The 15,734-nt window shown below is 34.0% G+C and overlaps 4 protein-coding genes and 1 long non-coding RNA gene across 12 annotated transcripts in view; 1 reads left to right on the forward strand and 4 right to left on the reverse strand.

Moving 5' to 3' along the window:
• Positions 1 to 271, reverse strand: part of LOC104712936 (kunitz-type trypsin inhibitor KTI1-like) — a 1,756-nt gene extending 1,485 nt beyond the window's left edge. Inside the window, exon 1 of the mRNA XM_010429936.2 lies at positions 18 to 271. Coding sequence (XP_010428238.2) covers positions 18 to 271 — 254 coding nt within the window. The remainder of the gene's footprint in view (positions 1 to 17) is intronic.
• Positions 4,322 to 11,353, reverse strand: LOC104712941 (serine carboxypeptidase-like 2). Of its 4 annotated transcripts, XM_019229441.1 has the most exons (17): positions 11,133 to 11,353; positions 10,901 to 11,046; positions 10,744 to 10,820; positions 10,535 to 10,657; positions 10,315 to 10,417; positions 10,081 to 10,220; positions 9,914 to 10,000; positions 9,749 to 9,817; positions 9,594 to 9,665; positions 9,397 to 9,515; positions 9,197 to 9,310; positions 9,057 to 9,102; positions 8,314 to 8,954; positions 5,109 to 5,191; positions 4,756 to 5,013; positions 4,547 to 4,631; positions 4,322 to 4,435 (listed from the first exon to the last, which is right to left on the reverse strand). In XM_019229441.1, exons 1-13 carry the CDS (start codon positions 11,282 to 11,284, stop codon positions 8,874 to 8,876), a joined length of 1,329 nt encoding a protein of 442 aa, XP_019084986.1. In that variant the 5' UTR covers positions 11,285 to 11,353; the 3' UTR covers positions 4,322 to 4,435; positions 4,547 to 4,631; positions 4,756 to 5,013; positions 5,109 to 5,191; positions 8,314 to 8,873. The 4 variants fall into 4 exon arrangements, with proteins under 4 accessions (XP_019084986.1, XP_010428247.1, XP_019084985.1 ...); XM_010429945.2 differs by lacking the exons at positions 4,322 to 4,435; positions 4,547 to 4,631; positions 4,756 to 5,013; positions 5,109 to 5,191 and adding exons at positions 7,687 to 7,724; positions 7,829 to 7,881; positions 8,091 to 8,228; XM_019229440.1 differs by lacking the exons at positions 4,322 to 4,435; positions 4,547 to 4,631; positions 4,756 to 5,013; positions 5,109 to 5,191 and adding exons at positions 7,829 to 7,890; positions 8,091 to 8,228.
• On the reverse strand, positions 6,911 to 8,482 carry LOC104715830 (DNA-binding protein DDB_G0278111-like). The gene is made up of 7 exons (XM_010433202.2): positions 8,394 to 8,482; positions 7,991 to 8,021; positions 7,829 to 7,890; positions 7,660 to 7,724; positions 7,410 to 7,501; positions 7,249 to 7,320; positions 6,911 to 7,145 (listed from the first exon to the last, which is right to left on the reverse strand). Exons 1-7 carry the CDS (start codon positions 8,480 to 8,482, stop codon positions 7,113 to 7,115), a joined length of 444 nt encoding a protein of 147 aa, XP_010431504.1. The 3' UTR covers positions 6,911 to 7,112.
• On the reverse strand, positions 11,592 to 14,100 carry LOC104712940 (protein-lysine methyltransferase METTL21B-like). 2 transcript variants are annotated; one of them, XM_019229443.1, is made up of 6 exons: positions 13,663 to 14,100; positions 13,243 to 13,385; positions 12,981 to 13,165; positions 12,781 to 12,894; positions 12,499 to 12,680; positions 11,592 to 11,803 (listed from the first exon to the last, which is right to left on the reverse strand). In XM_019229443.1, exons 1-5 carry the CDS (start codon positions 13,912 to 13,914, stop codon positions 12,508 to 12,510), a joined length of 867 nt encoding a protein of 288 aa, XP_019084988.1. In that variant the 5' UTR covers positions 13,915 to 14,100; the 3' UTR covers positions 11,592 to 11,803; positions 12,499 to 12,507. The 2 variants fall into 2 exon arrangements, with proteins under 2 accessions (XP_019084988.1, XP_010428243.1); XM_010429941.2 differs by lacking the exon at positions 11,592 to 11,803 and having other exon boundaries at positions 12,358 to 12,680.
• Positions 15,240 to 15,734, forward strand: part of LOC104712942 — a 4,174-nt gene continuing 3,679 nt past the window's right edge. For all 4 annotated transcript variants that reach the window (XR_002033270.1, XR_755559.1, XR_755560.1 and 1 more), the window contains exon 1: positions 15,240 to 15,691. This is a non-coding gene — a long non-coding RNA (uncharacterized LOC104712942). The remainder of the gene's footprint in view (positions 15,692 to 15,734) is intronic.

Here is a 15,734-nt window from a genome sequence, read left to right on the forward strand (position 1 = left end):
CGGATTCGGGAACGAACCCAACTTTAGACCTCCAGTTTGAGAATTTTACGGGAATGCCCTCGTCAACCTCGGATGATTCCTGCACGATGTCGAGAGGACATGGCTGATCACCACGGCCGGCGAGAGTCAGGCCGCCCCCCTGGCCGCGGATGACGGGAAGAACATAGTAACTTCCGTCAAATATGATGTCTCCATCGGTGTCGAGAACAGGTTGTGCGTTTGCGATAGTGGCGGCCAAAACTGCTGTTAAGGCAACCAGGAAGTAAAACATTGTATTCATGCTTTTCTGGGTCTTTTGTAGTTTTGTATTTGATCTAAATGCAAATGTATGCGAAAAATATGAGTTAATGTGACCAGTAATTTATACACGGAGGTTTTTGCACACATAGCTTGATTGAGTATAGGTCTAGCGTTTCTAACTATTAAACTTCAATTTTCTCAAAAAAAAAAAAAAAAACTATTAAACTTCAAAGTTTTAAACACATGCAGATCTGAGAAGATTACTATGCTAATATTTTTGCATACTCCACTTTAATTCCACCCACGCTCCTTATAACAAATATAATTATTAATTAGACTTTATATATATATATATTATATAGTCCGTGAAAAAAGGTACTACGAGTCTACGACTAATTCAGTTATCCAAATAAAGCTTTGAGAGAATGTGAGCATTCTAGTAGTATTTTTTTTGTGCATTCTATATTGCTTCGGTCTTGTACATAGCATATAGCTATGTAGTATAAGCTATATAAGTATTGTACCCAACTTCATTACTTTCTGCACAGTTCATAACTCTTTCATTTTCATTACTTTCTGCAGAGTTCATAACTCTTTCGATTCCGTTGGTCTCGCAATTTTGGATACTCGTTAATAGTATGGTCCTGGTCAGCAGTCAGCACATGGGCACATGACATGCATATGAACGTGTATCATATACTCGTAATTAGCATCGTCATCAGCAGTGGCTCTGTAGAAAAATATTTAATTGTAGCATCGTGATCAGCGGTGGGTCTAGAAAAATATTTAGCACGAGGTAGTATTTATTTGTTTATTATATATGTTTTAACATAAGTATTCTATATAAATTTTGTTATCAAATACTATAAAATTGTGATAAGATATGTATAGATATATAGATTCATAAAAATAGTAGATTAGAAATATATCATATAAATATAGTGAGACATTTTTAAAAATATATTTAGAAATAGTAATTTTACGAATTTGATTTTTTTTTTTATAAAGAATTTGATATAAACATTCTAGGAAAGAAAAATAATCTAAGTAAAGATCAGTTTTTTTTTTCTATTATTGGTTCAATCAGGTTTGACTCGTATTCGACCACTTTGATCGCAACTCGGTTAAACTGAACATTATTTTTAAAATTTTATAAAAAATAATATTTTTTCAATTTCTATTAATTTTTGTAAAGTAACTAAATTTTCACCTATACCGAGATAATATTTTCTTGAACAAAAACTTTTAAATTTTAAGTTATAATTGTTTGTTGATTTTATTTAGTATTTGAAATCGTATAATTGTATTTAGATTGTTAATGTTAGTATTTAATTGTTTTATTGCATGACATTTTTGTTTACATAAGCGTAATTTAATTAAATTTTTTAATATTCTAATATTGATGATATTAATAAAATAATAATAAGATAAACACCAAATAAATAGTATTTTAATTTATATATATATCAACCCAAATCTGTCCTGCTATATAACTCGTAATATTCAAAACTAAAATTATTCTAAAACAATTTTTTGGCTTAAATATTTAATTTAGTATTTACTTAAATTACTTTATTAACTCACAAGATAATTTTTACATTTACATGTTATATTTTTATTTTTAATTTAGTAAATGCATTTAAAACATGAAATTATACACTATAGGATCTGGTAGATCAAATGAACCATCTAAATGTCTTTATGTTGGTGTACATTACTTTACTTTATGAAAGTTGCGATTAGGGGGATTAATTGTTTTAAAAATTTGGAAACTTATTATAACATAAGAATTGTCATTCCAAAATTATAAAATATGATAAATTTTTTGTTATTCTTAAAAGTATTAGTTTGAGACATGGGTTTGAACCTTTATAAGAGAAAAAAATATAATTAAATCATATTTATAAATTAAAATTAAATATATTTAATAAATTAAAAATATTTAAAATTAATAGCATGATTATAAATAGGTTTGAACTTAAGGATTTATTTTATACTAGCAATTGACCCGCGCTACGCGCGGGAGTTAGAAGAGAGTGTTTTTTCGGTTGTTTGTTAATTTGTTTTTTTAGTTATGTATTTTCCTTTTTTCGTCAGGTTATGTTGTTAGTATGTTTTCTTTTGGTCTTTTGTTAATTTGTTTTGCTCTTTTGTTGGTTTATTTGTCCCTCTATGTTTTTTCAGCTAATTTAGTCTAATTTTTTCTCTCGTAGTTAGATTATGGTTTGTTTGGTTTCTTTTTTAAACAATTTTTTAGTATTTTAAATTTTCGTTTGTATCAGGTACTCACTTTCTTTTCTTTGTTTCTGTTGTTTTTTATATTGTGGTTTTGTTTTTTATTTGGTGTTTTTTTGCATTAAGTAGATTATAGTGAGAAGTTTTACAAATTTGTTAGTAAGTAGTTGTGTTTATTTTGAAATTTGGTTTTGTATTTCATGTTTTTAAATTTCCTAATTATATGGTTTTATTGTATATGTTGATTTGTGGTTGTAATTGTTTTTTTAGTTTTTTTTTTCCTTTTTTTGTGTGTGTTTGGTTAGATTGATTGTTTATTGTATTTAACTCAGAGGGTGTATTCAACTTGACATTTTAGGTGATTTGTATAAAAGTTACAAATCCTAAATCCTATGTTATTCAATAATGGATTTTAAAAAGTCTCCTGAAATCCACTGTTATTAAACTGATGATTTAAAAATCTACTGTTATTCAAAACAGTTTGTGGATTTGGATTTTAATAAGTTTTAGGGATTCTAGAGTATTTGAGAGAATTTTTTTAGTTAAAAATACTGAAATCCAAATCTCATGGTTTTAGGTGGAATTTGAAATTTTTTTACAATAAATCATATTAACTTCCCTAAAATCTATCAAAATTCCAAATTTACTAAATCCTATAGAATCCTCCAAAATCATTGTTTCAATACACCCCCCTCAATGTCTGAGGATTGTTTGTCAATGCTTACCTCATTGACTTACATTGGGAGTGTGAGTTTGTTTAATTTTTAATAATGTTTTTAAATTGCTTACATTTGGCTTTTTGGTGGGTTTTTTTATTTTGTTACATTGATTGGACCCAAATATCAATTCTGGCCTTAAAATCTAGTGGTCTATTGGGTCAACAATGGATTTTATTTATTTGAAGATGTTATATTATCTCTATTTGAACGGGAAGTAATTAATTATCTCTTTAGGCCTAATAATATTATCTCCATTTGAACGGGAAGGAGTTAATTCATTTTCTGATCTAGAGGACAGTAGAAGGATTGGAGCTCAAATTTTAAACCATCCATTGTATCGATGCTGAACAGTATTATTTTCTCGTTTGTTTGGTTGATTTTGCCTTGGCTTCCCATCGCTTATGGGTAATTGGTTCTTCCTTGGTTTCTTCATTGAACGGAACTATTAATTCGAGTTGTGTTTTTAAATTATTTAAGTGTCTTCTTACCTTTGATTCTCTAATTAATTAATTGTTATTTTTTGGAGGTCGGTTTTGTTTTGTCTTTTTGATTCATTAGGGCCGTTTCTGTTTTTGTTTTCATTAATTGTGATTTTTGTTTTCTTTTTTTTTTTGTTAGTTTTTGTTTGCGTTTGTATTAATTTTGAAATAGTTCTGTTTTTGCTCTTTTTTAATAGTTTTGGGGAGCTTTTGTTGGGGGCGATTTTATTTACAAACATTGATGTTATGTGGGGAACTAAATGTGGAACTCTTAGTTGAGTATTTGTTTCGTGTTCTAACAGTGTCTGCATCTTTTACCTTGTTTGTGTTTGGTGATGGTTGTGTAAATGGCTCTCCCCTTCAACCTGTTTGGTGGTGTTGCTAGGCGTTGGTGTAGGTCGAATATTAAGATTGAATGTGTGAGTCAAATACACAGGATTTCAAACAACTCTTCCAATACCTTTCAGCGAACTCTTGTGTCGTTGTCAAGTCTCCATCAGAATAAAACTTGGTCCCAGACGTAGCATTAAGAAAAAGTTCATCTGGAGAGTATGGTTGGGTTAGAAATGACATAATATTTGAAAACAAAGTGCACATTTTATTGACGTCAAATAATTATGAACATGAACTGCTTCACCTGCAAAGATCTTTGGGTTTATATTGGTCGCTAAGAGTATATAAGTCCCCTCATCATTCTTGCTAAAGACCTTCTCCAATGAGGTTGCCTGGTCGTCAAATGCACTTAGACGGACATTCTGACCACTATAACAAAAGGCAACATGTGGTGAAGGTAGTAAAATGCATAAATGGAGAGGAGAAGTTCTATATCGTGAGAATTTGATGAGACTTTGATGAAAGACAATGAGGGAAAACCTTTCAAGACGCAGATGGACTAACATCCTCTCCAAAGTTTGTGACATCCCATTAGTTTTGGTGGAAACTACTTCGCCCATGACATCTAATAAGAGCAAAACCATATAGTTTAACATTTAATTTCCAGGAAAATATACTATAGATGCAACGAAGTTGAGAAACTTTTCAATGATTATCTACATATTTGGAACTACAAAACTTAGACAAACCTGGGAGCTCCGTATTGGTGTTCGCCAGTGACACTAACTCTTCATGAGTCCTTAAGCGGAAAAACTCTTTTGGAATAACACAGAAAGACTCTTCTACCTCTTCAAAAAAAGTGGCTGGTGTGAACCGTATATAAAAGTGGAAATCCGACAATTTGACATGGGTGTTGCTTCTAGTGACGTCAAAGGCGGATATTATATACATAGCTCGATCACGCAGAGCATGTTCGAATTTAGGAAGGTGGGTGACGTAAATGGAGCCTTGCATCAAAGTAGATTGGAAAAGAGGGAAATATTAACAAAAGGGTAAGTACATAATTAAGAATGAATCAAGAGGAGAATGGAGATTGAGGAACCTTTTCGTCAATGAGAAGGAAATCAACACCCATGAGTTGTCCCACATTTTTTAACTTTTCGAGCAGGCCAGAAACGGAGAATCCTTCCTAGGATTTGTTGGTACGAACTTCATATTTGTTAGAAGAGAAGCGTAAGGCCAAGTGTAAGTTGAAGAAATGACTATAGCAAGAAATCTATAGAAAACATTTAGGAATATAGAAAACGCAAGGAGTTTAATATAAACACCCTACATGGTTGTTTGCAAGGTGGAACGCAGGTTCCAAAAATATATGAAACTATGTCTTCGTACACCTATACTTGGTTCTATAAAATTTCAGAGGAAGGATATATGAAAGACTAACCGAAACAGCTGATCTAGAATACTTGAGAGAGATCTCTTCTTCATCAGAGTTGAACCGGTGGGCATGGATCGACCTACTATGCTTACTATTGACTTTGTCTCGAGTGAATATAACTTGGCAACCGCTTTTATTTTATCGTCTTTGATCTTTGTGGAGTCGCAGAACCATTTCCTCAAACCATGTGCGTAAAAACACTATATAGGCGAAGACTGACATATCTATCTACGAATGTAGTTTTAGGTTAAGAATATATTTGTAAAATAATAAAGAATTTCTAATGGAGAATTAGCTACCAATCCAAACCCAAATAATAATCGAAGATATCAAAAGACTCTCTTTATTCTAGTATCAAAATTAACTTATAAGAACAAATAAATCTTAAAACATTAGTCTTATCCTGATGTAGTAGAAAAGAAACTGATCATAATTCATGTATAGCATATTGAAAGAAAAACATAGAAAAACGAAATATATTAGATAATAATTTTAGCAACTAATATTCTTATATACTCAAATGATTGGATCTTAAAAAATAGTATTTTGGAATTCTGAGACCATAAAGATACTATATGATTATACATTTTTAACCTTAGAAACATAAAAATTAAAGAAGAGACGTGGAGGCAAATGGCAGTCTTTGACCATTAGGGTCAACAAAGTCGTGCGTGCATGTCATGTGTTCTTCCTTCCTCTTTTTTGATAATGATGAGCGAAACCCTATATGTTATTTTATATATTTGGTCCATGCTTGATCAGTTGATTTGATACTATTTCTGTCACGAATTTGTGTTCGTTTAATTAAAGTGATATTAGTTACTTTAAAATTCTATAATCACCGTTTGAAATTCTATAATCACCGTTTGCACCTACTATTCATATTCGTGTGTATTATATTTTGCAGTACAACTTTACCAAACGTGTTAAGGTGGGAACAGGTTCAACTTCTTGGATGTTAAGGAGCCAAAAAGCTTCATTCACTCGCTTTTCGTTTTTGTTATTGGAGTTAGAACATGCTGAAGCACTAATCAAAGTTTTCTGTAGCACTATTTTTTTTGTCGATTATACTTGATTATCACGAAACCAAGAAATTTTTTATAGTGATACACCTAAGGTCTAGGTGTCTGATTAGTCAATTAGACGTTTGAGCTTTTTAGTTATTACTATAAAATAAACAAAAATTATTTCTAGAAAGCTTTGGATTGTAAAAACTCATCTTAGATTATTATCATATAAAAAAATTAAAATAGTATAAGATTAATTGATAGGTTAACTGAGACACTTATACAAATAAAAATGGTGCATGGTTGTCGCTTTCTCTTAAAAAATTTCACCTACAAATTATTGCTTAGATCACCCTTTAAATTTCTCTTAAATTTAAACTCTATACTGTTATCATAAAGGACTTAATCGAAATTTCTTTATATAAAATCATACTATATTTCTAGACAAACATATGTATATTAGTTACATAAATAACTAATTAATCTATTAAAGATATCCCCAAGGTTCTGATAGGTTGAATGATCAATTCCTTTACCATAAATTAAATACATTTTCACATTCAATCATCTATGTATGTCGTGTGATACCTTTAGTTTCACAATAATATTCAATAGTGAGATGCCCCATAGATGTTCAGAGTACAGCATAATATCCTTCTTCCTAATCGTCATCCACCCCGCGGCGCCTATGGATCTGTAAACACATCCGAGGGATAAACTTAAACTCAATGATATTGATGGTTAAGGCAAGACATGTTTTAATAACTTGTTTTTTCAGAGGATTGTGTAAACTGTACCGTGACTTTCGTTTGTTTTGCAGTTTGGCTGTTTATTTGTTCCAACAGTGTAATAAGCCGCTCCTCAGAAACCTGTAAAGCAAACAGAGTATTTCAATAACTATTAGATGGATAATATGATACGTAAGAATTACGAAATGGAAAAGCGTCTGGATCATTACCTTTTCAACTATCTGTCCCATTTGAGCAGCCCTCAAAATAACATCCTCTACACCTCTAGCTTTCTCAGGTTTTACCAGGGCAATTCGAGCAACTATAGAGCACAAAGAAGAAGAAAGAGAAGCATTAAAGATATATAAACACAATATTGTGTCTCCCTCGAGCTTTGGAAGATCATCATATTGGCGACTTAATAAAGGAAGAAGGGAGAGTAACTAATTGAACTCCCAAGACATATTAGATGGGACTTACTTCTCTCTCTGGCTTGGGAAGACAATATTTGACTAAGCATCATTTGTCTATGTTCATCAGCTTCACTACACGAAAATGTTCCAATCAGACAATACATTACTTCAAAAACAGAATTCCAAACCGAACAAAAATCATATATGAATGCCAACTAAAACACAAGGATACACACCTTCTAGCATCATCCTGTTGTTTCTCTTGCTCTGGATTTTGCTGATTACCACCCTGCTTACCCTGCAAAATTATGCAGTTTAGTGAAGATCTCACAAGGGAAACAAGTTATCTGAGAAGAAATCAGATATCAGTAAAGGTATATTAAGAAATTTTAACATGCCTTGTCGAGCCATAATCTCTTGCATTCTCCTCTGTTTAATAGTATCGAAATTAACTTATAACAACAAATAAATCGCTAAAAGGAGTAGAACAGAGCGAACCTTGTGTTATGTGGCCGACCAAGAGACGAAAACCCACGTCGCTGTCAAATATTAAGATTGTTGCCTCTTGTAATCAACTGAGAACAGATGGTTACTTAATCCCGGAGATGTAGCAGCTTAATATGAAATCTGCTACGCCTGAATTTCACTCATAAAAATGAAGAAAACACAGCGAAGATATATAGGAGGCAGGGAAATTGTTTTATATAAGAGAAGGACTTACGACAATTTAAGGAAGAAGTAGTGGACTGTCCATTAACTCAGAGAAGATGGAAGATCATAATTAACAGTTAGGAACGAAACCGTAGTAATTGTGATGAAAGACATGGAAGAATAAGCGACAGTGTAGAGGACTGTAAGCCTTGAATTCGCATCAAATGGTGAAACGCCATGGATCGTGAGTTAAGAAGAAGAGCAACCGGTGGAGATGGAGCATCGTCGACGGTGGGGAAATGAGACAAAAATAGGTTAACTTAAATCCATAGGATAGAAAAACATGTGGGCCTGCAAAAACTTTGGGCTAAGTTTAATCCAAAAAACCCAAAATATTAAATAATGAGTGCTGACGTGACTGCACCAGAAGAGAGAAAAAGATAACTTTATATATATAGATATATTTTAAAAAATGTAAATATAGATAAATCAATCAACGTTAAACACGAGATACCTAGTCAAGCTATAATTAATATAAAAAATAATCAAATCAAATGAGGTTTTTTTATTCGAGTAAGATAATCCCGTCCACGACTTGTAACGTCCTTTATTTTAACACTTTCTGTTCTTTTATAGAGGTTGGCCATTGATCCACCTTTGGAACATGATAAAGGTTTCATCTGGTTTATACTCTGCTGTGTGTCCACCTCCCTATAATAAAAAAACCCACAGCTCAATACAAGTTAAAACCGCAACATAAATGTTTGTACATAAAAAGGATAGTTACATAAAAAGGATAGAAGAAAGACTTGCTTTGACAGTAGCAAATGTCATTTTATTTGCATAAGTCCTTGTATATCTGCCAAGTAAAAGAATCAAGAGTAAATTTTACAGTGAGTCTCGTAAAACGAATAAATAAGAAAACCGATTCTCTCAAGAATAGGTTTATATACCCCCCGATTTGATCTTTGATCATCCATGGCCTCCACTCATCAATGACGGAATAGTTGAGAGATCTTATCCAAGCCTGAGTTGCAAGGAAAGGTACTTCCATATCGTGATCACCACTATTCACCAAAAACCATACAAATTTTACAAAAAAGTCTTGAATCTTGGTAGGGACAAGAGATCAGTAAAAGGGTTAAACTCTGACCTGAAGATGAGAGAACGATAACCACTGATGCTGTTATTCATATGGTAAGGTATGCTACTTTTAATGTCATTAGTGTAAGGCATACCGAAATAACATCGTACCCATTCCCCTATACTCTCCTGTAGTCATAAATCATCCTATAACAATGACATTGTTTCCTAATAATACCAAGAACCTTTAAAATAATAACTTGGTACCTTATTGATTTGAAGAGCTTCCCGCACAGCAGCGTCATTGGCCCAGTGGGTAGTTAGAAAATACCGATAAATCTACAAAAACAACCTTGTTGTATAAACAAAAAGTCGCAAATAGGTTAACGGTTAACAGAAGACAAGATATATGGATTACTTACATAGCAATTTGGAGTTTCAGTTTCGCACAGCGGAAATAATATAAATGATCGGTATAATCTGCTTATACACTAGAAGAAAAATAACCAAAAAAAAGGTGATGATCTTTATTTACTAAGACAGACATAAACACACAACACCTAAAATTGTTCGATTGAATGTATAACCTTATTATATTCTTCAATGAGTTTCAAGCATTCTGTGTTACGTGGATCAACGTGACCATAGTCTCCTTTGCAGACTCTCTTCAAAGACTGCGGTCGAACAAAAAAGCAAATGTCATGAGTGATGAACAAGAAACAAAAGCAAACAAATGTCATGTTCCATATATTACCTCGTAGAGTTCATCAGAGATCAGGGCCATTCCGTGAGCAAATGGAATGCGGTGATTAGTATCAGTTGCAAAGTCTGTTAACGGGTTGCCGAGCACATAGCCCTGGAGATTTATTGGAGGATTGCAGCATTGATAGTTTCCTACATCATCATCATCATCATGTTTTGTTCTGTTATAATAATTGACTGGGGAAAAGGCTTTGGGAAAATCGATATTATGAAACCATATGCATACCTTTTGATATTTCTTGAACGGTAGCTGGAACAACCATACCGGAATAAGAATCTCCGGTGACATAGAAAGGGTTGGAGGAAAACTCTTGATGCTTGCCTAGCCACTGTACGGCAACAACAACAACAACAACAACAGAAGAAAAGTCTCCTAAAATGTCTATTTTGACAAAGAGCCGTTTGGCTTCAAGGAGAGGAGACTATTAAGTTTGACATTAATCTACCTTCTGCAAAAACTCATGGATCCGTTTGGCTTCTCCTGAGTCACTGGGTTTATTAGACTGTGTGGTTCTTGAATAGGAGAAACCAGTTCCAACAGGCTGATCCAAGAATATAATGCTCGAGGTCTGAGGAAAATAATCAATTTATCATCTTGAGTATTGTGACCGTCCATGAATATGAGTCATGAGTGAAGACACAGTTTTGTGTTTACCTTTGTCCATGAATATGTAGTAGAGACCAAAGAAGGGAGAGTTCCGTTGTAAACATCAAGCTTCATCTTCAGAGGCCCTGCTTATACCCATATTATTAAAACGAGTAATCCTTGATGCAAAAGAGAAGGAGTTTATGGATGTTTTTTTTAATTTAACCATTCTCATAAAGAAGGCCAGAGATGGAAGAGCAGCCAGGTCCTCCACTTAGCCAGAGAAGAAGAGGGTCTTCTTCTGGGTTCCTCTCAGATTTGATGAAGTAGTAGAACAGTTGCACTTCCTCTTCCTCACCAATACCAATATACCTTCATTCACAAGAAAACAGTAACCTACTTTATTTTTTAAAACTCAGAACACGGATTAAATCAGATGATGAGAGAAAACAACAAACCCGGTTTCAAGCTCAAATGGAAGAGGGCCTTCAAAACCAGGAAGAAACTTGACGATAGAGGCAGAATTAACATTTTGCTGACTCAAGAAGACAAGGTGAAGAAGAAGCACAAGCAACGACTTTAGAAAAGAGGAAAAGTTGTTGTTTCTCATTTTTCTAATTAAGCAGCGCCCTTTAAAGGTTAATTATTGTATCTCTCTTTATACTAGGACCCAAAAAAAGTCGCCTACCAACTCTCAATCTTCTAATTTTGGCTTCATCACCATCGTTGTCACCTTAATCCTCATCCCTCACACAGTGTAATACTAAATTAATAAATGTTAAAAACGGATTACAAAATTACTCAATAATTGTCCTCGCTTTCGCCTTCATAAAAATATAATTGTACAAAATATAATTATGCTATAATAGTGTTAGATTATTCAATTTAGTTGGTTTTTGTTATGAACTTTTCTTTTTAATCAATATAATGCTGCTGATTGACTAATACTGTTTGAGACGCGTACGTCTTTCACGCTTTTAGTTCCATCCATTTCATTATCCAAAGGTTCCTATCCTCCAACTATCCTCCACCTCAATCAATGAGCACGTTTTGATTCTCCCTTCTTTAATATTTTTGCCTCTTCGTTCGTATAAAGCTTTATCTTCCTATTTTCTTCGTTCACAATAACCTACTCCAAACTCAAAACTCGGATTTAATCACACGAAGAGATCAAGAAACTAATCCTTCGAGCTCAAAGGGCCTTCAAGAAACACTATAGAGGCAGAATGAAACATTCTGCTGACTCAAGAAACACTATCAACGACTTCAGAACAGAGGAAACGTATTTGTTTACCATTTCCTAATTTAGCAGTGCAGTATAACTATCGCATCTTTACAGTAAACACACAAAAAAGTCGCCTACTACTAACTCTCTTTTTATCTTTCAAATTTTCCCTTAATTACACCTGCGCCTTTATCACATTTCTAATTTGAAAATTTCTCACCCTTGAACCTTGCTTTTAGTTATCACAAAAGTTTTCTTACTTTAAAATATTTTTAGTCATAACAATATAAACAACTGTACTCATCATCTGAATCCAATTTCAATCCCCCCCACCAACAAAATTAACATAGAAATAGTACATCTGTTTTTTAGACCTCAAACCCTATCAGCATAACGTTGTTAGTTGTATACGTAAGGAATGACCCGTCCAGAGAAATCACTAAATCAGTTAACCAATATTAAATGTATAGGCTTTGTTGTTCTGGATCTGGACTCACATAAATAGTTTTATGTGATGTTCTTAATCATTTATAGCAGACATTTCATTCAACAAGTGTTTTCTTTTGACATTATCTACCATAAACTGTAAACAAACATACCTAAAATGGCTAACAAGATTGATTAAGGGAAGAACCATCAGTGAGGCATCTCTTCGACTTCTTCTCAAGAACATATAGCACGACTCTACGGCTGTGATAATCCGGATGCCATTGTGCTTGTTCCACACGCCCAATCGCAAAATATTTCAGCGCGGATTCTAAGAAATATTCAAGAACAGCATCTGCCAACAACAACAACAAAAAGGAGTAAGCAAACTAAAGACACCGTATTCATGTTATACAATGTGATTAAAAGCAATAATGAGAGGATGAATGATTCACCATTCCGTAATTCTCCTGATAGGAAGATTGTAGTTTGATCCCCGCAAAGTTGCAGAAGCGTTGTTACCAAATGGTGAACAGCTTCTTCACTGTAGATAACATCTGAGCCTAATACTACAAAATGCATAGCAAAATAAAAAGGTGTAGAACTAGAAAATGGTATGTACAAGGGGATGAGATGAAACCGAGAGGGAGGATACCATAATCAGGAAATGGTTCAATCAAATCTGGATCAGGGTCATCTCCCCAAACAAGTTCCTGCACAACAGCAGATCCCCGCGTGTTCCCACGATGCAAATTGGTTTGGACGTTCTTGTTGAGTAGCCTTAGTCTATCTGGAAGATCAGTGAGGACAACATTGCCTCCCAAAAGTGCTGCGATACAACTGAAAGAAGAAAGAAGTTAACTAAAGTTTTCACACAGTATTAATGGTAAATTCACATTTTGAGGGTTTTTGCTCACCCAACTAAGCCACAACCAGAACCCAACTCGACTATCTTCTTGCCTTCAAGAGAAAGAACCTTAGAGTCAACAGAATGTTCCAAGAACTTCCCTAGCACCACTCCACTGTCCCACATCACTGACCCGGTTACTCCAGGCGTGTTCTTCACAATTCACACACACACAACAAACAACCATCAGATAGTTCACAATTCATCACTTTCTTCAATGTTAAGCTAAACCCACTTAACACAACTTGACTGTATCACTAGACATGTTCTAGAAACATCCCAAAGACACAAACTCGTTAATCATCTCCGAACCCCTCGTTTGAATACATCGAAAGGGCTCTCAACAAGGGTTCGAAAGACGCAAACTTGATTGCAATCAAAATGAGAAATCAGTGAGATTTGACTGAAACAGAGAAGCTAAAGGAGTTACCATTGAACAAGGAGACTGGAGAATAGAGAGTGAGTGGCCACAAGCATCGAGACGCAGCTCTAGAGAAGACTGAGCGACGAGAGCGTTTGGAGCAAAAGAAGTTGGCCCTTGAATAGCCCATATAACCATAATCTCCGCCGCCGCCAAATCGGATTCAGATTCCGATTCCGACTCCGAAGCCGGAAACCCACCGACTACTATCACATCTCCGCCGTAACCACTCATCCGTCGTATCTCCTCCACCGTATCCATTGTCCCAGCTCCCACGCCGGCGCTGAGATTTTGGTTTAAAATTGTATATTCTGCGATTCGAACGTGTGACCACTATCTTTAGTTAGAAGTAGGTTTCCAGCAGAACTAACGACTTTTTGGGGGAAAAAATGTAACGATTAAACGGGCCGACTTTTTCCTATGCGCCTAAGACCAAAATCTGGTCGAAAGAAGTACATATTTATTTGACCAAACAAATGATCTGATCAACTAGAATAGAAAAGTTTTGTTGATGATTGATGGTTTAATAATGATAATGGTTTTTAAGTTGTAAATTTGTAATTTTAGTGAACAATAATAAAAAAAAAATTGCATTTCTGACAAAATAAATGTTGCATTGCTTTGGTGTTGAAGTACAATAAGGTACCGACAAACCTTGAGATTTATGAATTCCTATTCAATCATTACATATGTTGAATAATACTAAAAATTATATTAAACTAAAGATACATAATCAGACATAAATAAACTCACAAATTGACAAGAGAAAAGTTGAAATCTTTAATGTAATTCTAAATATACAATTTTAATTAAGTGACTTAGTAAGATATTAAAAGTTTGGGCAAAAATTTTTCTTTTTAAAAAATTCACACTTTCATAAACAAATGTGTTACACAAATAACAATTAAATAAATATAAAATTATTTGATGAAGTTAAACTTTTGATATTCTATGATGAATCATTCATTTCGGTATGTTCACGTATCAAACTCATACAACACAATGCATTACATATAAATAATCATCAATAATCTATTGTTTCGGTTGATATCCCCATCGAAGTATGATTTCAATCTTTAAACTGAACAATAAAAACATATTTTATTTAATCAGTTCATCTTAAGATCACTTGAATCTAAAACATAGAGAACCGACATGGACTATTTTCATGTAATTAACATAAATTCTTTAAAGAAAACCATTGGTTTTTTTTGTTGTTTTGTTTAATAAATAGTTTCTGATTTATTTTGTAAGAGTGATGGGCAGCATATAATACTGACTTAGTAGTATTCTAGGGAATATTGGGTGCACAAAATTAGATTTTGGTGAGTTATTGCTTTTAAAGAAAAGAAAAAAAAAGGATAGAAATTCTTCTAGTATTTAGAAAATAGAAAAAGAGAAGTTACATGTGGGCCAGGCCAGTTTTCAGTTGGAAATGAGGAAAATTTTCTAACCAGGTAAATGGGCCTTAACCAGACTTGCCCAGTTTCGTTAGAATCGAACCAGAAGTAAAGTAGTTATGATTAGGTGTCCGTACCAACGACCGGTGCAACCCAATAACTGAGAGAGATGGGGGGGGGGGGGGGAGGGATAGAANATGAGGGAATAAGATCGGAGTCCCTAGGTTTTCCGGAGGAAAAAGCAGCCAGAAATGGAAGTAAAGGCGAATGGAGGCGTGAAACCCTTGGAACGAGAGCTGCAAAAGCTTGGAGGCAGAGAGAGGCCTTGATACAGGCTATGGAGGTTCTGTTTCGTATATTGATGTCAATGAGTTTGATGATGGGATCGGCTGACTTGAAAGTGTTTTGTTTGAGTCTCTGATTCCTTTCAGCTCACAAGTAAGTAATAGATCGTCGCTTGCCATGAGAGGATCTGAAGAGATGCAATGAAAGAAGATGTGTGATCAAGATTCAAGACAACTTGGATCGGTTTGGAGTTCCCCATTCAAGAATTTGATCTCGGGTATTAACAGTGAATAACCATGCCAGAAACTTGTGTTTAGGGATGCCTCCCGAGACCCAGATCACCTTCGAACAAGGTACACTCGGTTTCCTTTTTTTTTTTTTTTTTTTTTTTTTTTT

This window comes from Camelina sativa, chromosome 9, assembly GCF_000633955.1.
Source record: "Camelina sativa cultivar DH55 chromosome 9, Cs, whole genome shotgun sequence".
Classification (NCBI taxonomy): Eukaryota; Viridiplantae; Streptophyta; class Magnoliopsida; order Brassicales; family Brassicaceae; genus Camelina; species Camelina sativa.